This window comes from Clinocottus analis, unplaced genomic scaffold, assembly GCF_023055335.1.
Source record: "Clinocottus analis isolate CAN_PGR_092001 unplaced genomic scaffold, fCliAna1.0.p SCAF_19, whole genome shotgun sequence".
NCBI lineage: Eukaryota > Metazoa > Chordata > Actinopteri > Perciformes > Cottidae > Clinocottus > Clinocottus analis.
In genome coordinates this window covers 3,542,011-3,563,355 of record NW_027175920.1, presented here as the reverse complement: position 1 = coordinate 3,563,355, position 21,345 = coordinate 3,542,011, and the positions used below count along the sequence as shown (strand labels likewise).

At 40.5% G+C, this 21,345-nt stretch overlaps 1 protein-coding gene across 2 annotated transcripts; it reads left to right on the top strand.

The window, feature by feature from the left end:
- Positions 1 to 903: 903 nt before the first annotated feature.
- ppm1bb (protein phosphatase, Mg2+/Mn2+ dependent, 1Bb) lies at positions 904 to 21,223 on the top strand. Of its 2 annotated transcripts, none has more exons than XM_068582792.1 (6): positions 904 to 1,288; positions 10,134 to 10,976; positions 13,344 to 13,461; positions 13,983 to 14,094; positions 14,760 to 14,817; positions 20,215 to 21,223. In XM_068582792.1, exons 2-6 carry the CDS (start codon positions 10,146 to 10,148, stop codon positions 20,242 to 20,244), a joined length of 1,149 nt encoding a protein of 382 aa, XP_068438893.1. In that variant the 5' UTR covers positions 904 to 1,288; positions 10,134 to 10,145; the 3' UTR covers positions 20,245 to 21,223. The 2 variants fall into 2 exon arrangements, with proteins under 2 accessions (XP_068438893.1, XP_068438891.1); XM_068582790.1 differs by lacking the exon at positions 20,215 to 21,223 and adding an exon at positions 16,735 to 17,263.
- Positions 21,224 to 21,345: the final 122 nt, after the last annotated feature.

Below are 21,345 nucleotides of genomic sequence, written 5' to 3'. Positions count from 1 at the left end.
CTGACACATGCATGGTGAATGAGCTGCTACACATGTGTAGCAACAAGGCAGCAAATATCACAGAATATAAATGGAGCAAAGATTCACCCCATTCATATAATTGAAATTTCAAAAATCAATTTACATTAAATTGAACATAGATCCCTATATGATTGTATTGAGTTAATTTATGACAATCAATAGATTGGGCCTCAACAGGCCCAATCGAGGAAATTGATCCTTCAGTTTCTCAACTTCCTTATCATCACAATTCATATTTGATAAGAAGAGTATTTCTCCTGTGATAATCTTTGTATGTCATATTTGATCTAGATTTGAAATATGCGAATGCAAAAATAAAAATAAAAAATACAGGTTAAAGTAAATAAGCAAGGTTAAGTGTAAAATCTCAAAATTGAAAAAAAAATCTAGTGAATAACAGTAAAATGATATACAATTCTTCCCTCCGTTGGAGACTCCAACCCCTTCAAGCTCCCAAGGGTGCTGTACTTGAATTAGGTTATTTACTACGGGGCACTCGCTTGTGTGTGTGATGACTTCTAAACACATAGAGGACACGTATATTAAATCATTTTGTTCGTAGTTATGCCACATTTAACTAAATATATATTGTCAGACTCGGACGCCAGGTTGCGGTCAATCGACTCCCGCCGAGGCGGAGAGCTTTTATTTTTAATTTCACGACAGACACCGCCAGATTGGCTTCGGCGTACGCCAAAATCAGTTCCGAGTGTATTTTTTTCACAGATCCATTGCGTCACAGAACTTCTGTTATAGACCAATGAGATTGTAGTTTTGCACAGGGGCAGAGCTAATTGACAGAGGACGCAGCCAATTAGCCGACGTTTCGCCCTGACGTTGTAACCAATCACCGAGCATATGCCAAAAATAACACCTCCTCTTGTTCAGCACCCAAAGTCGAAGGATAGCTCTGGCCTTTCAATTGAAGAAAGTGCTAGATTTGTCAGCGTTGTATAATATAACCAATTCTCCGTGTCCGCATTTGCTTCGGAACGATCGGAATAGTCTTCATTTTATGTGAGAGACAGAACTGGCGTCAAACATGCGTAAAAATCAACGCTGTCCAAGCAGGGAACCACCGAGAAAGGAATTATCGCCGCTCATCTGAGGCCAATCTCGATTTTTTTTTGTCAAATAAGGAAACATAACACAGCTAGCTAGCCAACGTTAGCTGCGTAGATAGCCAGGTTACCGACACGTCTTCACACAAAAAGCAGAATCCAGCAGATAATCAAGATTGGATCTACATTCGCAACAGCAGGAAAACGTAAGTAGCACGTCCGTGTCTGCGCTAACGTCACGAACTCGAGTTTGACAAGCACCAACGGCCGCTAGCTGACCGTTAAGTTACCGTTAGCGAGCCAGCTAACGTTAGCTCACGTCAACACACTAGGCCTTCCCGTCGAGGGAGCAGTGTTTAGTAGGGAGAGGAGTTCAGCATGTGGTCAGTGGATCGGTATTTAATAGAGAAACGCACCCCCACCCCCCACACACATAAAAAAAAACAGTCGGTACATTCAACGTACATTTGGTCGTGTCAATAATAACCTCACTGTTTAGCAGACCATCGTCAAAAAATATCACCTGAAGTTTCACATTAACTTTGCTCACATTACCGCCGATGGTAGCCGAGTAAATTCTGAATGAAGCACATTTACAGTCACACTTGTGTGTTAAAGGCTAAAACGACACGTTGGTCTCCAGGGCTTAGCCTGGTCCCTTGTGAGCTAATCTAGCTACACGAGCTATAACTAGCTAATGACAGCTTAGCGGACTTTGTCATGTGGGTGTCAATGGTTAGCTTGGCGGTGTGGCGATATAACATTGCATTCAAACAAGCACGCCAACCCTATTCATTTTATTAAGTTAAGTCAGTGTGAGCGATATCAATGCGCAGAGTTAACCGCTATTATGCTAATATGTGTCAAACACAAATATATGATATGCCAGTTGGGAAGCTAACGTTGCTCTACGTGTGCTGCTGTGTATGCAGTGACCTTAGAGGATAATAATACACGCAAGCCCCCCCCTTTTTTTTTTTTTTTACGTCTAGTATCTTTGTTGAAGCACGTGAAATCAGCCCGTAGAAATAAAATGTAATCTAAGGCGATAACACTGAATGTTAGTCACAATCTGGTAAAGTGTTTATAACCAGCCATGTTTTATTGCGGCACCAGCATTGCTCCAACGCCGGTTCTCTACTGATATCCAAAAATATATGAATACATATATTAACTTGTATACTATGGTAAAGTTATATTACAATAAATAACATAACTGCTTTGTTGACAAGGCTCAATAGAAATGGTTCAGCCGAAAAACTGGCGAAACCCAAGTGAAATGAACAATTTCATGAAGAGATGGATACTCAAACTAAACATTTATAAATAAAATAGCAGCGACAACTGTTTGAATTTAAACTGTGTTCACTGTTTTGCCTGTAAATCAGCCAAGTACAGAGGCAGTTGTACAAGTGTGTGATATATGCCTCAGTTGACATGTAAACATAATATAGCAGGTGACTTTTCTGCATCACCACTTTTATGTTTAGATTATGTTGCACTTATTTCCAAGCTTTAATAGGGAGGGGCTTGTCCTTAAGCACAGGGCAGCAGGGTTTGCCCTGACCATAAACATGGGCTTGGTTGGTAATTTCTAACTTTACAAGATAAACAGCAACACAGGCCTATATGATCACATGTAATCACCAATAACGCAAAGTTTTATTATTGAACATCATTATATATGAATACAGTTGGCCATTGGATTTTGGTTTTCATTGTTGTTGTTTTTCTGGTTTTGAGAGCAATCAGTGGCAAAATGCTAATGACTGCTTCTAATTTCTTGAATTTAGAATACTCTTCATAGCTATTTCACATAAATGTTTGTGATTAGTAATTGTTAAATTTCCCTTTGGGGATCAATAAAGTAATTATCTATCTATCTACCTTTTTGTATCAAATCAGATCTGTAAACCTATCAATCATCTATCGTACATATTATGTTTTCAGTATTGCAATAGGAAGTGTTCATGCAACCAATGCCTATTCCCATTTTGACTCAGTTCAAACAAGGGTTTTCTCTACGCTTTTAAAATGACAAGTCCTACTCTGACTTTCCTTATTAATAAACTCTAACCTTTACAGTTTGAGAATGTTATATGAGCAAGACATTCTAAACCTCCCGACTATGTTGATCCATATGCATTGCATCATACATTTTGTATCGTGCAGAATTGAAATGTAACCTAGCAGCCACCCTGCTCACCTTCACCAGTATATCAGATTGCGATAAGGTGCACAGGTGACCAGTATGACATCACTTGGTGTTGGGCTTGTGTCCTGCCAGCCAGAAAATGGTGGAGTTCAATAGCTGATAATCTTATCTGAGTCAGCCGTCACTGTGTAAAGACTGAGGAGCAGACACACTGTCAGTATGGAGACAGAAAACAAGCTTGTTTTAGAGTGTAGTCAAATCTTAAAGGTCTGGCTGTGCACTGATGAAACTTTAGGTGTTACAACAGGCTTAAAAAAAAAATCACTATAGGAGCCTACATTGGTTCTCCATAATAGGGAGGAATTTGCACTGGTTTGAAATTTCTCACTGTGACGAGACTGTTTCACAGTTGTCAGTGGGGTAAATCAGTTGGACTGCAGCTTTCACATTTGTTTATGAATGTTATTCAGTTCGGGGGAGAAGTACGTTTACCATTAAGTCATGCCGATATGTTTTTTCATATTGATTTTATGAATGAAATATTCATAAACATTTGCATTGAGGTAACACGTATCTTTGCCATTGGTATTTCTGATAAAAATTGTTACCAACAATTTAGAGCATTGTTTCATTGTAACTATTGCCTTCAAGCAACAATTCACAGGTTCCAGTTTCCCGAAAGTGAATATTTTATGCTTTTTTTATAATTCTCTGATGGGAAACTAAATATCTTAGTGTTTTTTGCTGTTGGTCCACTGGACATTTGTAGACATCACTATGAAGTCTGAGACTCTGCTATTTATACTTTGTAATGATTAACAATATGACTGTGTTTCTTAACGTTACCTTAGTACCTAGATAATCTTTGTTGAATTTTGTAAGGAAGTGAATTTTGTGTCACTTTTGAAGGAAGGTGCTCTTCGTTTAAAGACGATTTTAGGAAACTGCTACCACGGCTGTTGTTGAATTGTATTTCTTCTTTAAATGGAGTGTCCAGATTCAGACAAAAGAAAACCTTTAGTTACAAACAGAGTGCCTCTAATGCTGAAATAAAAGTCAATTGGCAGAAATTGAACCGTGTTCCAACCAACATGTCATGATTCAAGCTTCCCAAATGAGGTTTTGCTTTTCTGTGCTTTATGGTATTTCAAATTGAATATCTTTGTGTTTTGTAGTTTTGGTCAGAGTTTCTGACCTTGTGATGGGCCTTTCGACAAAGTCATAGACTCAATGAATAAACCATTAAGCAAGACGAATAATATTGATAATGAAAATACTCATTGGTTGCCTTTCCTATCATGTGGTATGTCAGACTTTGAGAATATCACTTAGTTGTAAGGATGCATTCACACCTAATCAGGCATTGAGTGACCCATTGATCGGAGGTCACATGATTGGGATTGGCCACCACAGCTTGACGTGACGTCAGGTTATTCGGTTTCAAATTTTCACTGGAGGCCGTTGCTGTTTCTTTCAGCATCCCTTGCTGTCCCTATCATCGAAGCCCAATCACACTACTCACATTCAGATGAATGGAATGCATTAAAACAGATATTTCCATCAATGATCGCATTTTTAATTTTTTTTACAACTGTGAAATCTGAAAGTCGTCCGTCTATAGTACTTGGAGTGCGTCTGTGACCGCTGTGGGTCACAGACGCAGGAGGAGGAGGGCATGCTATGTGATTTCCTCCTGATGAAGCGAGTGCATGCAGAATTGGAAAATCACGCTTTCACAGTATCTGATAAGTACAGTATCCAGTGTGGCTGCACTGCAAGCCCTCAGAACCAAATTAAAACGGCCATGAGAAGTCGTCTGTTCGAGTCAATTACAAAAAAAAAAATCACTCATCTGCTTTGTGTTTTGACAAGAAAGGTGGCTACGTGGATTGTCTCCTATCATCTTTTCTCCATACTCTTATAAATGCATAATCTATAAACACAAACACTCGCACACAAAGTGTGTGCCCCTGTCTCAGTCCTCAGTACAAACAGACAGCTTTTGAGATGACTGTGAGAAGATATTTGCTGTATTTTTGTTAAGAATCACAAATAGATTATGACATAATGACATAATTTTTACAACCCTGTCTGCCAAAATTATGGAAAAGTAGAAAGTGTAACACAACCTCTGTCTGGTGTTTTTTCGCTGCAACTCCTTAACTTGGTGTGAATGTAGCTTAAGTTGCGATTGTTAGTGTTGGTTCTTGGTCTCCATATGTTGTGCACATTGATGCTTTTGTCACTGTGGCTTGCAGAGATTTACCACCGTCTACCTAGTTTTGAAACCACCATTACACCTGTCAGGTGCCACTTTTTATCCACAAGCTTTATGTTTCATACCTTTTTATTTGTCATCTCACCCGCCATGAAGTAAAAACCTTATTGAATGTCACAGGAAAACATGCAGTAGAGCAAGTGATAAGGAGTGATTTCTATTGACTGGTTTGATCCAACAGTTGTATGTATGGCCTTGGAGGCACTCTGCAGCAGATTAGTGCATAAAGGGGAGATGAAGTAATGGAGGGTCAATAATGTATGTCAAAGTGCTGCATGTTAGATGTGTGCAACTGTCTTTGCTCTCTGTGTGTAATAAAATACATGTAAAAAGTGAGGCAAAGTCAGAGTATCTGTTAAATTGGTTCAGCAGTTAAGATAAAGACTTGGTTAAATATATAACACTAATGGATTTCAGGTGTATGAATAGACACACTAGGAAGGTGTGGTTTTTAGAAGGCATTACTGTTACACAGGGGCCAAACTACACAATATCAGCTGTGCCCCAGTTCAGCGTTGCCTGCTCCAAAGTCCGTATTTCAAGCATGAATATGTCATAATAGTTCGACGAGGCTGTCCCATTCTGGAGGCTTCTCCAGGAAACCTATGTAGCACACTGTTAGCCTTGTGTGACCACATTGCTCAGCCTTAAGTGCAGCACAGTTGCCCTTTTGGCAGCAAGCCTCTCAACATGTGATTGAAACAACAATAATAGAGATTTTGTTAAGTAAAATTAATTTCATGGCGCTGAGGCTTGTGGCTTTTATTTTCCACTTTTCCTTCCAAAACTTCAGTTTGTTGCTGATAACGGCTGAGTCCAGAAAAACATATAGCTGTCTGTAAAAACCTTGTCTAAATGGTTTGCAAAAATAAGTCTGACTTAGATAGCAGTCTATGAGAAAATTATTGTTTTTCTCACTTGATTTACTATCTCAGTAAATCATGTAAACATTAGTTCACGGTATCAATTGATAGTTTATATTAGAGCTCTTTTTTTTGCTTGGTTGTTTTCCCAGCCGCAGAAATGGTCATTCACAAAAGTAACACCAAGCAAATTTGACAACATTTTATATGTGGCTGCTTAGAATTTCCGGAAAGGGATTCTTGAATTACCTTAACCTAAAATAATCTCTAGCTAAAAAAAACAAAAAACATTTTGTAGACTCTCAGACTATAACCAAATCAAAATCATCCTAAACTGTTGCATTATCACATTGTCTTGAGATTCAGGGGTCGGTGTATTGTGACATACAGAGCTGATGTGTGTGTGTATACTTAGATAATGATGGAAGCTGTATGTGAACCTTGCTTCCAGGATAGCGTTACTGTTTTGTGGGTGCCTGCTCTCAGAGCTGCTTTCAAGCTCTCTGCAGCATTATGTAATCCCCGACCTTCCACTTCCCTCTTCGTAGCCAGTGGTTTTTGGCAGACATGTGCGTCTTAGCATGAGGGGGTGTTGGTTTCGACTTGTGGTTACAGCACGGGTGACAGCAGTTTTGAGAGGGTTAAGTGGTTGAGAGTTCCTGGTTTCAGTCTGATGTCTCAATAGAGATAGTGTGTGTGTGTGTGTGTGTGTGTGTGTGTGTGTGTGTGTGTGTGTGTGTGTGTGTGTGTGTGTGTGTGTGTGTGTGTGTGTGTGTGTGTGTGTGTGTGTGTGTGTGTGTGTGTGTGTGTGTGTGTGTGTGTGTGTGTGTGTGTGTGTTTTTTCTTCTTTCCAGCAGTCTATTGTACTGTTGTCAGCCAGGGAAATCTCATAGACTCAGCATGTGTTCTTGCAGTCTGCATGTCTCCTTTCAGGGTCTAGCTGCGGCAACTGCTTTAATGGATAGATGATGCAACTACTCTTTCCCCTCTCTACACGTGTGTGTGCAAGCATGTGTGTGTGTGTGTCTCTTTTAGAGCGAGTGAGTGAGAGAGCGACATAGAGAGGGGGTTGTCGCTGAATGAAGCTTAGCCTGGATGTTTGCCCTGCAGGGTGGGTGGTTGCTAGGCAATGGCAGTGTGTTTGTTTTATTTTTAGAGAGAATCACTGCTGGTGAACATAACTGATTTCTCTTGCACACACACACACACACACGTGAACACACACACACGTGAACACACACACACACACACACACACACGTGAACACACTTTCTTACCATACATGAACATATAGGCTACTTGTGAGTGGCAGGAGGTGGTGGCGAGAGAGCTCAATAGAGGGAATTCTGTTGTTACTGTCATGTAGCAGGAAAGCAATAGAAATGTGAATAGCCCACTGCCCCACCCTGGACATGAAACCTAAACCGTCCTGTCGTATTTATAGAGTGCCTTTTTCTCGCACATAGACTATGACACTGACTGCACACATGCGCAGAGCAGACACAAACACGCACACACATGCACGTTCCTCTGAAACCAGCTGTAGTCACTCCTTGCATGTACCAGCCTTTTTTGGGCACATGCCTGTCATGCCGAGTGTGCGCTCATGTGGGAGGTAACACACAGTGAGAAATCAATATGTTGAAGAAGAAAAAAGACTCGTTCAGGGCACCATCGATTTTTTTGATTGATTTCAAGATCTCACGGGTGCTACAATACATAATCAATATCCTGTGAGTAGCTTCCTACTGCTGAAGTTGCTGACATTTAAAGAATAATTGATTGGTATGCTGGGAAAATATACTGCCGGTCAAAAATGCCAAAAGATAAGACGGAAGACTGTTAAACATCAGGTAGTGTAGTGTCTTCAGATACAGTTGCTTGTAAATTAATTTGGTTGTAAGTTTGTTTGGTCTATAAAATGTTTGTCAGTCTAAAATAAAAATATCTCCATATTTGAAAAGGCTAAAACCACTTGTTTGTACAATTTTTACATAAAAAAGTCCTTTAATAATTAATGATCAAAATAGTTGTAAATTATTATCAACTAATTGATTAGTTGAGTAATTATTGCAGCCCTAGATTAATTTTCTTATAAATGTTTCAAACATTTTCTCATTTGAGGTCTTGCAAAAGCCATTGCCTCATTTAAAGTCATACCCATGTGGGTTTCAATACTCAAAAAGATCAATATATTCTTCTGTACTTTTTTCAGTTGCCATTAATTACATTTTCCTTTTACTCAGAAAACCAAATCCTTCATACCGTTAAAATACTGGAAAGGTTACTCTCCCCTTCATGCCTCTCCAATGTATCACACACTTGAATAATTAGCCCTGTTATCTTCTAACTTGCATCAAAACAGTGCTGGGTCATCCAGTAAAAAGTTTAACTTGACTCAAATTCAGTTGGACCACAATACAAGGCACTGCAGTGATCGAGCAAATACATGGAAGTTCACAATCTTTGTATATTATTTTGTCACATGACTGTTGTATTATCCTACAGTTTAGCTTTGAGAGCGCCTCAATGAATGAAAGATGAAACGGTTGCTCCCATAATAACTTTCCAGAGCAGTGAAATCCCTCATGATCTTCTAAATCGCTGTGAAGTGTTTTGGCGCCTGGACTCAGGGATGGACAGCTAATGGATCTGTTACTAAAACTGGACTTCCTGGATTGCATTTTATTGTCTTACAGTACCCTGAACCAATACAGCCCCACAGGTTGTTTTAACACACATTTTCTCTCAGGATGGCCAATTTTAACCAATGTTTAAGACGTAGACAAAGCACAAAAACTGATTGACAGATTTCATTCCCATTGAGCTCTTTGCAGGTGAGAGTTTCCCACCCTGGTGATCAGTCATGTCACACTATAATGGTATTAGTTACCTTGTTCAGAGTGAAGTAGGCTGTGTGTGCTCAAAGAAGCTTTACTGCTGCAGTGTAATCCTCAGCTCTGGGGTTCCTCCTCTGCTATCTTTGTCTTGTTGTCAGGATCTCTGGCTCTCACCATCTCCTGATTAATTAAAAGCACTCGGTAATCACAGTACGAAGCAGCCTACTGAACTACTGACACCAGAAATAGCACATTTAAAGATGGATTTATCGTAAAAACTATAAAATATAATTTTATCTGACAATGGGAGTGAGTTTTACTTGTTATGATTATTATTATGATCTTGTAATAAGTTGTGTTATCAGTCAATCTGATTTTGGATTTTGTCAAGATTGTTCATTATTTGAATTTATGTGAAACATGAATACATAAATCCGTCCCTCTTGAGTTATTTTTTTACACAATCACATAAAAAAAGTGAATAATGAGGGTTTATATAAACAATAAAAAATCCATGTTTTGTAATCGGTTTGAAAATCTGATTACAATATATGGACTATTTATTTTTTTACATAAACACAAACACAATATTGATATGGTTTCTTTATACGTTTGAAAAATTGTAATACTACTACAACATTTTAATGGTGTGTTGGACAAACTATGTATTGGTGAATTGTTTCTAAAAGGCATTAAACCTAGTTTAGCATTTCTATTGCTGTTATTACTTCTTACTTTCTACTGCTGTTATTACTTATTGGCCGACATATACACCAATCTTCAAAATGTATTGTACAGTACTGCATTAGGATAAAAGTGGCACTTGAGGTATAGACTGTCTTCTTTGTCCTTGCTGGTGATGGTGTAATCCTAATTCTACGTTTTTCTCTCCTCTTTCCCTTGGTTAATCTCCAGCTATAGGCAGCAATGGGTGCATTCCTGGACAAGCCGAAGACGGAGAAGCATAGTTCCCACGGCGAGGGCAATGGGCTGCTCTATGGCCTGAGCTCCATGCAGGGCTGGCGGGTGGAGATGGAGGACGCCCACACAGCTGTGGTGGGCCTCCCCCATGGACTCACCGACTGGTCCTTCTTTGCTGTCTACGATGGCCATGCAGGCTCCCGGGTAGCCAACTACTGCTCTGGCCACTTGCTGGAACACATCTTGTCAGGAGGGGCCGACTTCAGTTCAGGATCCGGCTCCATAGAAGGAGTGAAGGACGGCATCCGCTCGGGCTTTCTGAACATTGACGAGTACATGCGCAGCTTCTCTGACCTGCGACAGGGCCTGGACCGCAGTGGATCGACAGCCGTGTGCGTGTTGCTCAGCCCGAGCCACCTCTACTTCATTAACTGCGGAGACTCGCGGGCCGTGCTGAGTCGAGACACCAAGGTGGGCTTCTCCACCCAGGACCACAAGCCCTGCAACCCCCGTGAAAAGGAGCGCATCCAGAACGCTGGCGGCTCGGTCATGATCCAGAGGGTAAACGGCTCCTTGGCCGTGTCCCGGGCCCTGGGGGACTACGACTACAAATGTGTGGATGGTAAGGGCCCCACGGAGCAGCTGGTGAGCCCTGAGCCCGAGGTGTGTGTGTTGGAGCGCGCGCCCGAAGGAGACGAGTTTGTAGTGCTGGCATGCGATGGAATCTGGGATGTCATGTCCAACGAGGAGCTGTGCGAGTTTGTCCGCTCACGACTCCTGGTGTGCGATGACCTGGAGAAGGTCTGTAACTCAGTAGTGGATACCTGTCTGCATAAGGTAAGCTTTTATGTCTCACATGTGATGAATAGTGAAGTCAAACGTGTCCTGTCCACATAATTGTCTTACAGCTATAGAACATAAACTACATTAAATTGTAAAAATATTCGAAAATGTATTTATTCCATTTTTTTTTTCATATGAATGAAGATGCTTGTGCAGTCGCCCATTTGTACGATCGTCCTGGGTGCTGACACAAATGAATAGCTAAAGCTGTTCAATTTTTGTTTTCACTAATGTATTGATAAAGTTGTGGTAATGAGGTTTTAGTATCGTTTGGTTTGCATCGATTGAGATTCACAGATCTCAAATGCATTTCTTACTTTTAGTAGTCTTACTTATAATTTATTATACAAATAACTAAATATACTGAAATAAATCATGAAAAACCGCATTGCCAGATAATGAAATAATCTGTTTTCTTTTATAAAATGTAACGTCATAAAGTGAGGGATCCTATGAAACCAGTAGTTTTCTTCCTGCACATTGGCCTTCTCACCTATTGATCCAAGAAGAAGCCATAATTACTCTTTGTGCTCAGCTGAACTGATCCATCTCTCAACATTTTAGACTTTTGCCTTATATATATATCACTTATTTTGTGTCTTGAGCACTGCGACAACCAACAGAAAGTTACTCTGACCAGATTAACGTCTACAAGCTAATGACATTGGTTTAAGGCCAGAGCTCTATAAATGTCTGTCTTAATATTTCTATTTCAAAATGCTGTCCTGTTTCTATAACACACCTAATGCAACTGAATGCACTCCATACAAGTTTTAGAGGTTTATAATTGGAAGATTTTCAAGCTTTCAGTTGATCAACAGATCAAATATTTTTGGTAATTGATTAATTGTCTTTTCAGAGGCTAAAGCAGGCTCAGCTCAGTTTGAGCTAGTGAAGATACTAGTAATGAAAAAATGGTTTTATAAACTAGAAAAACCTAAGGAGCCATCGGTACCAACCGTGTTATCCTAGCTTATCGTGAAGATGGCTAAATAACGCTCTTTAGGAAAAATTTTGGCGAGGGAAAACCTTGCATGGTCATATTCTCACCAAGATATCTGACTACGAATGCAGTTCTTGCAGTAATCTCCAAATGCTTAACGTTTTTGTTATCAAACCACAACATTACTTTCTACAGTGTTCCTCAAGTTGTTGAGTATTTTGTTTCAGAGACTATATTTGATCAATTCTCATAAATGTTGCACACAATCTGTGTAAAAAAAATTCTATCAACCCCAAAATTGCTGCAATCACTTATGATGCATATTGTTCATAATCATCATATACCTCCATCATATCATTCTAAGCCCTACACTCTAAACATTCAACATTGAAATAGGCACCCAAACAAAAAACAATACAAATCAAAGATTTATAGACATCTAATGGATAATAGATATTAGAGAAAGCATCTGTGGTACTTAGAAAATCGATATATAAGATTTAAGTATTATTATTATTATTATTATTATTATTATTATTATTATTATTATTTATGACTAGAAAGTGCTGTATCTCAAATTATTAAAATCCGAAAATGAATCTACGATAAAGAGTGGTGGAGTAGAAGAGGTTTAGCAAAATGCCAGATATTTTCCTACTATAATCTTCCTGTAAAGATTTGTTGACTTTTATGATTGCAAATAAAAGATTTTGGACAGTGCTCTGGGAAATTGTTCACTGTTTTCTGATGTTTAAATATGATTAATCAATTAACACATAAATTATTCAGTAGTTGAATACCTGACACAGTATGATCTCACAGTGACTATCTGGAAAAGGTCATGGTGTTTGTCGGCACGGTGTTAAAAACAGTTTATATGGCATTTGTTATAAAATGTTTCTGTGTTGGAGAAAACCATATGTAAGATATGTTTAACATGCAGAGCTGTTAAAACATTAAAATAAAGCCTTCCCACTAATAAAACGGGTTGATATATTGACTAATTGTAGATTAATTGATCTCATCGTAAATAAATTCACCGACAAATGATAAGAAATTGAAGAACAGAAATGCGAATTTTTCGACTGTGTCCAGCCCATTTCTTGGTTGCCATTGTTTAGGACACCTTATTTAAAATGTGTATTTATGTTTAGGGTTGTGTAAAGAAATGTATATCAGCTGAAGTATCATTCAGTGGTTATTTGTCATAATTATCAACCTTAAATTACTGCCAGCTGCTATTATTCATTTCTTTGCTTTGCTGCGTGTTTTGCTCGATTTGCCTTAACGGTACATTTATATTGACAGGGAAAGCCATGAATTTATCGTAAACATGAATTGTGAAAAATTTTGAGAACATTTCCAACATATAAATGTCCTTCTTATTCGTTCTGTCTCTTTCTATCTCCGTCTTGCAGGGGAGCAGGGACAATATGAGTGTGGTGGTGGTGTGTTTACCCGGAGCGCCCAAGATCTCAGAGGAGGCTGTGAAGAAAGAAGAGGAATTGGATAAGTACCTGGAGACCCGTGTTGAGGGTTAGCACACACAATACACATGCACACGCACGCCTTCACACATACATAAACAAAATAGATAGTCGGTATGCATTTATCATCATAATCATTGTATAATTTGAGATGTTAAGAATAATACCAAAAAATGGTATGGTCGTAATCATATTAGTTTCAGTGCTTTTTAAGGAAAAAAGAATATCGAACATTTTTTTTTACTGGCTGATACGCTGTATTTAAAACTTGTGCTATATTGTTATGAAAATTGTATTATTCCATGGAAGTTAAATAACCACACTGTTTAATGGCAGCAGTCTTTCGATACCTTGTTGAAAACAGTTTTTAAAAATGTGAAGTGAACATTTTAAATCAGTTACGTGTGCACACAGACACACACGCACACATTTTTCCACTACTATTGGTTGAATTCTCAACTTCTCTGTAGAGAAATGTGGTCTAACAACTCAAACTTATAGTATAATATACTGGCCTCGGTGTGCAACACAACCTCTTACAAACTCCTGGTCCTCTGTGTTTGGGTGTAGAGCTACTGGGGAACTGTGGAGATGCGGGAGTTCCTGACCTGGTGTCTGTCCTGAGGAGCATTGCCACAGAGAACATCCCCAACCTTCCACCTGGCGGAGGCCTGGCCAGCAAGTAAATACACAGCCGGCAACAACCTTTATCTGCATTTATTCACAGACAGCTTGCTGTTCTTTGTTATTGGACTTCCAACCACATACATCATTTTTTTTATGGCTGATAATTTTGGGAAATTGATAATTTACCACCAGAAAGTAATAATTGTAATTGTTTTACTGCAAGTTTGATTCCTATCTTCACGACTATTGTAGCATCGTTATAAAGTGATTTAATAGTCATGTAAATAATCACTATAGATGACTTTCAAAAGAAGTTTAGTGAAAATGTGCCCTGTTAAATATTTTGCACAGGTTTCTAATGTCTTACAGATGAGTAGGCAAGAAAATAATCAGCAGTTTACTTAAAAATAAAAAATAGTCAAGCATGTATACACATGCAGTTCTCTGTACTCCAAAACAGTCCGCGTATGAGCACTTTGAAACGTACAAACATGCAGATAACACTCTTCAAAACACTTAGACGTACTCTTTCAAAAAGAGATAATGTAGCCTCTTTATTCATAACTGGCGGATACTCTAGTATCGACTCAGTTCTTTCTTAGTACCATTAAAATGTTAATCAATATACATTTGCTAAGCATGAACAGCAACTGTTTGTGTTGAATTGGGAGTTGTTCTCCGCTCTAAGCAGCGAGCTGTGTGCTGTTTGTGTGTTTACAGACGGAGCGTGATCGAGGCGGTGTACAACAAGCTGAACCCCCACAGAGAAGAGGAAGGGGTGAGTTGATCACTCTCTAAACCCCTCAGCTTTCCAAGCTCCCCCCCAACATGTAGAAACACACCAGCCCCGACAAGGACACGCTCTTGTGTGTGTGTGTGTGTGTGTGTGTGTGTGTGTGTGTGTGTGTGTGTGTGTGTGTGTGTGTGTGTGTGTGTGTGTGTGTGTGTGTGTGTGTGTGTGTGTGTGTGTGTGTGTGTGTGTGTGTGAATGAATGCAAGCGTTAAGTGTGAAGGAGCGTGGAGGCTTAGACTTTGCAGAATAACCTTGACAAGCTCAAGGAAACTTATATGAATGCGTATTGAAAAGCATTGAAGCAGTGCGGTCAGTTTCAATTTTGCATTTATCATTGAAATAGTACACGGTATAAAGTAAGACCTCCATAAACCTCTTGAACTCCTCAGCTATGAATGCATGCAAAACCTGCAGATGATTAAAACTACCTTTCTAAAGATTTCCCTTAGATTTCTAAAGGCATAAAAAAAAAACTTGGAACGATAAATGTGGGTGTATTTTCTTCCCCACAAAAGAATGAAATGAGTACAGATCCATGAATTTGTAAATATTGTACACTTTCAAATGCTGAACTACCGGCAGATATGAGATGCCTCTCGCTTCACATGTATGTACACTGGAGGCTTTTTGTTTCCGTGTCACACTTAAGTTACGTACTTGTTCGTACACGTCTTGAACACAGTCAAGGTGAGCACAGAGAAACTCTTCAGCAGATGAATGTGAAAACAATTTTCTAGTGTAAAACTACACTCAGACTTCACCCTGCACAGTCTGATGCTCAAAGGGAACGGTTTTGAGTTCAGGGGGACTTTACAGATCAAGTTTATTGTCTTGTATACTGTGCTGATACGGAGTGGCGAGCTGAAGGGTGCAGAGTAAGTAAAATGTCTCCAAATAGCGACGAAAAGTAACATCTATTATCAAATTTGTGACTGTCCTTCACTTTAAAGAAACTCAAATTTTCCACTATCCAGGTAAAAATCAACCACTATTATTATACTTAAAATCATTTGCACATGATCAACCACAAGCATCAAAAAGACGCCACGATTAATAAGAATAAGATAGATGCTGGTGCTCAAAAATATGTAACTAAACTGAGTTGCACACAAGTTTTCCTTTTTTATATTAAAACCAACAGGGTTATTGTTTTTTGGCATGGTTATTTTGTTTTAAGTATCTTTTCAGTGAAAATGTATAAAGTACAATCATGTATATTATAAAGACTTGGAACTAAATCTGCTTCAGCTGTTTATTGTGGGTGCTTAACATCACTTCCTGTTCACCAGGGCTCAAAAAAGCAAATTATATATAATTCATATGCCATCTAAGTAGCATACTTCACATCCGTCATCTTAAAGAAATAACCGCCTGGGCCACAGGAACTAAAGAAATGTATTTTGTATTTTAACGAAGAGATTTGTGTCAGGTTTTAAAGTGTGTGTGTGTGTGTGTGTGTGTGTGTGTGTGTGTGTGTGTGTGTGTGTGTGTGTGTGTGTGTGTGTGTGTGTGTGTGTGTGTGTGTGTGTGTGTGTGTGTGTGTGGGCGGGCATGTCAGTTCGTTTGTCATATAAATGTCAGTGGCGTCTTGAATTGCAGGTCCCCCCTCCCCCCGCCCCTCCCACACACACACATCTCTCTTACACCATCCAGCGAAAATCACAAAGGGTTGTTGGTCACAGGGTCAGAGGTAGCGTTTGCATGGGCTTGTCCGACTGGTGCAAGAATGTCCTTGACATCGTCACCCTAGTGTGAAGTAGATATTTGTGTGAAATGATGCGAGTATTGTGCCGCTGCTTGTTAGTGTGTGTGTGTGTGTGTGTGTGTGTGTGTGCGCGCGCGCGTGTGTGTGTTGACCATGGAGCGTGCCTGCAGAGTCTGACCCCTGGCGTGTCACCTCAGGCCTGTGCGGGGGGAGAGGAGGAGAGTGAGGAGGGAGGTGGCAGCACGGCGGCTCATCTGCTGGAGGCTCTGCGGCAGTTCCGCCTGCACCACCGGGGGCAGTACCACTCGGTGCTGGAGGAGTCCCTGACCGCCTACACGCTGCGGGGGGAGAGCACTGTGGAGGGAGCAGGGGAGGGCAGAAGGACCTCAGATGACGACGACAACGATGTTGGCGGCCAGCGGCAGACCGCCTCCCCTCCCTCTCCCCGCTCGCCCCCGCCCTCACCTGCCACTGCAGAGCCGGAGGCTAGCCAAGATGCGCCCGCCCCTAAATCCTATCCCTCCTCTGATTGAGCTACCCCCTCCCTCCCCTCCGTCCGCAACCCTAGAGCTCTAGACAGATGTGCTGTGACCTCTTCTCCTCTTTCCTTCATCACAGAACTTGAATGAACACATCGGCCACTTTCGACACTCCACCATGGTCAATTCCATTCATGAATATTTTAGTAATGCAATGGAAATAAAAATGGCCCTTCTGTCTCTTCAAGTTCTGTCTCCGAGCCACATATTTACCTTTAACCCAACAAGGATGCTTTCTTTCCCCTGTCCTCTGAACCACCTCAGCTTGGATTTCCAAACTTGCCAGCCACTTTTACCACCTGACCACACAGACTGATGTTTACAATAAAAAAAATAAATCATTAGCAAATTATTATTACATGCAAAAGTGGCTGGTGAAGCAAAAATTAACCTTGCACTTGATGGCCTACATTTACCAGTATTGGCTTCTGGCTGATTTCCCACTTCAACCCCTCCCCCCCAAGCCTCCTCCCAGCCTCACCCGCTTACAGTGGACAAACTGACAAAGAAAAGGAGACCCTCTGAACTGCAGCTGTGTTCAACTCACTGTACTGTCTCCAGGCCTACTCAATCTGCAAACTCAGAACACACTCTTTTGCGTGTGTGTGTGTGTGTGTGTGTGTGTGTGTGTGTGTGTCTGTGTCTGTGTGTGTGTGTGTGCGTGTGTCTGCATGGGTTTATGTGTCGGAGAAAGAGACCAATCATTAACCACAGAGGGACACTTGTGTAGGAGAGTTAGTGGGTGTATACTTTGAGCGTCATTTCATTTGAATCATTCCCTCACCACATTATTATGCCTATTTCCGCATCACCATATTTTAGTAAGCTGCCTCAGTCACCCACAAAGAGGTAAAATGTGTTCCGGGCTGTTGGTGGATATAAATGTGAACAAACAGTATACTAGTACCACATGACAAAAGGGGCCACACAAGTAATGTGTTCAAATTGAAATAAGACAAAAAGGTTAAAGGCTGTGATGCTCATCTCGCAGCAGAAAACAATAATCATTAGATGGATGGGAAATTAAGAGAGTACTTCATTAGAAGGAAAAATGGGGGCGCCAGACAAAGTAATGTTTCCAAAATGAAAAAGGTTTATAGTTTTTACAGCATTGTTTTTTTCTGCAGAACCTTGATTGAGCGCCTACATTGTGTAACGTCGCTTAACTTTTATGTCCGCTTCATCAGTGGTCTCGGCTACAGTTGGCATCGCTTTGCTCCATAGAGATCCTTTCATAGAAAACCTCAGGGAAGTGGCTGTGCTCGACACTTTTACGCAAGGTTGGACGCTTAAACAAAAGTATATTTACCAAAACAACCAATTTGTCTTTATTCATAAAGTCTTTTCTCTCTAAATAACAAATAAAACACTTCAGATACAGCATTAATGACATTTATCAAAATTTATTTCAAATGAAGTGTACAACCTTTAGATTTTTTTTATTATTAAATGCTTGTTAGCATGGCAATGCTACAGCTTTTTGAGCTGAATAGGAATGTCCTAATTGGTAACACGACATAATTTGCATTCATCTCAAAGCACGCTATTCTGATATAGTACATTTTTAGAAAGAGCAAAGTCAAACTGTGTCGAGCTTAGCCGGAGAAACGTATTATAGATATTATTACTTATTACTAAAATAAATTATTACTTTCTTTAGACAACAATATGGCATTTCCTTTGGCACCGCCCTCGGGCTAACCCCTTGTTTTTTCAAACATGCAGCTGCCATTACATCACCGAAGTCAAACTGCTGACTTGGCTCTAAATGTCACTGCATTGAATTCTACTGTAGGCATTCAACGTCGAACGTTTAGTTGTTTACACCCGGACAACAATATGTTCCATGTGCGCTGCTTGTGTGTCTGTAATCAGTCCACAGTATATCTGAAGTATTAGTGAACCAAGTCTGCATAAAGTTCCCGCTGCTCATGCTGACAGTCGCTGCTGTTAAGCCGTGGCAGGATGTGTTTCAGCTTGATGAAATCCCACACACAGTACGTTCCTCACAGGTTATGACGTTGTCTGTTCAAAATAACTCAATCTAAAATTCTTGCCTCATAGGGAAAGTTTTGATTCATAACGGACTGAATGAGCGGTGTTCGTTCTTTTTCTTTAAAAGCAGGTTGAGGGAATGTTATTGCAGGTTGGTATAAAGCCCAGTACCCAATGACCCTGGAAATGCATGCACTGCACTTATCTTTTCAAGATCTAAGGCACTTAACTTTCGTAAAGGAGGTTATGCTAAACACTGCGCGTATGTGTGTATGTTTGTGTGTGTGTGTGTATGTATGTATGTATGTATGAGTTGTATTTGTAAGGGGTTACGTGGGCCAAAATCAGTCCCACAAAGTTGAAATGACAAATGAACAAAATAAAGATGATTTGAGGTATAATGCAATGATTTGTGTCAAGTGTATCTCTCACTGCAGTCTGACTCTACAGCTGTGTTTCTTGTCTTCTGGTCCTGTCAAATGTGTCAAACATTGCACATGTATAGAACAAGGTTGTGCTAAGGGATACAAAGATTCATTCACCAAAAATCATTAAAATCCCCGACAGACTCCCAGATAAAGGGGTGGCCTTGTGATACAGGAACATTCCCTCCAGTATATTTAATGTGTTGTCTCAGTTTCTGTGTAGGCTGCAAAGTTTTTAGCTCGAGCAGAAAATAAGTCCACCTTCCTTGTCCTTTCTGTCAGCTTTTAGCTCCAGCTGCGTCTCGTAATTTCACCTCCGCTGCTTTTAAAGACATTTTAATCTTTCGTCTCCTTTAAAACAATGGCAGCAAAATAAATGCCTGCCGCTGCATTGCATGAGCTGGCGGCGACAAGCGGAGGGGGGAGCCGCCTAGACTATAGGGACTCCATTCTCTCCATTTCTCCCCTGTTTTTCAGTCTGACAGTTGGCCTCGTGATTCTCCGCAAGGTGAGTCTTCAGAGGTCTGGGTTATGGTTGTTTTGCTGTGTAGGCTGGGCAGGGGAATGTTAATGTCTTTCGCCATTATCCATTCAATTTGAGTAGATAAAAGGAGGCAGAGAGGCTCATGTTTACCACTGTGTTGTGAAATATGCAGCAACAGAAAAAAAAAACCTAACGCACACGCCTCTTTCCCTGTCTTTCTTTTTACTCACGCAGAGTGCCGGTGAGCTGGAAGACCCCTGGTAGCCATGGCAAGGACCTTCGTCTCCTCCTGGTGATCGGTGCATCCGCTCAGAGGAGGAGTGTGTCTCCATTGCGCCATGTCTTTCTCCACTAAAAGAGGACATGTGGTGTGTGTTTGAGTGCGTGAGTGTGCGTATGTTGGTTGTGTGTGTGTGTGTGTGTGTGTGTGTTTGCAGCAGTGGGACAAAGACGACGACAACGACAACAACTACACACACACACACGCATACTGCTTTAAACCTGGAGGAAAACAAAAAATCACTTTTCAGAAATGTCAAGATTTTATGAACTGAAGCATTGTGATGGTAGAGATGATTTTTACCATTGAGGTGTTTTTTCTTTCTTTCTTTTTTTTTCTTGAATGTTGACATTGAACACCTGACTTCACAATGACATAAGGACCTATAGTGTGTGCGTACGTTTTTGTGTGCGATAGAGAGAGAGTGTGTGTGTGTGTGTGTGTGTGCGCGCGAGTGTTTTGAGGAGGGCCAAGAGAAGACAGATGGTGGATAAAGACTTTGTATGTAATTCTTCTTCTCCTGGACTTTTTTTTTCTCTTCTGTGCTCCTAGGTCTGATATTTGCCTAACACCTTTGCTTCTCCTCTCTTAAAAGACACACACACACACACACGTCTCTCTCTCTAACACACACAGACAGACCATAATAAAACAAACACCCTCCCTTCTCCCTTTCCACACCCCACTTCCACCTGTGCACGTATGTGATGTGCCACCTTCGCAGGGCACTGCATGAGGACTTTGGTTCTACGTGTACAGCTACGTGGTTTTCTAGTCAATCCGGATGGACAGCCATTGGTTGAGACTGACTGAACCTGATGGACCGCTGCACTCTGATTGGCTCCTGCTGTGTGAGAAGTGGTGGAAATGATTTGAATTTTTGTTTTCTTTTTCTTTTTTTGTTGTTGATACTATAAGGATGATGACGATGATAATCATGATGGGGGGGGGGGAATGGGAGGTTATCTAGTTCACTGAAGAGCCGAGTGCAAGTGGGACTCATGGAGGCGGGGTGGTGGGAGGGAGGGAAGGGGGGAGGGGAGGGCTGTTGTATCACTGGTTGGACTTCCTGTAGGAGGAAGGTT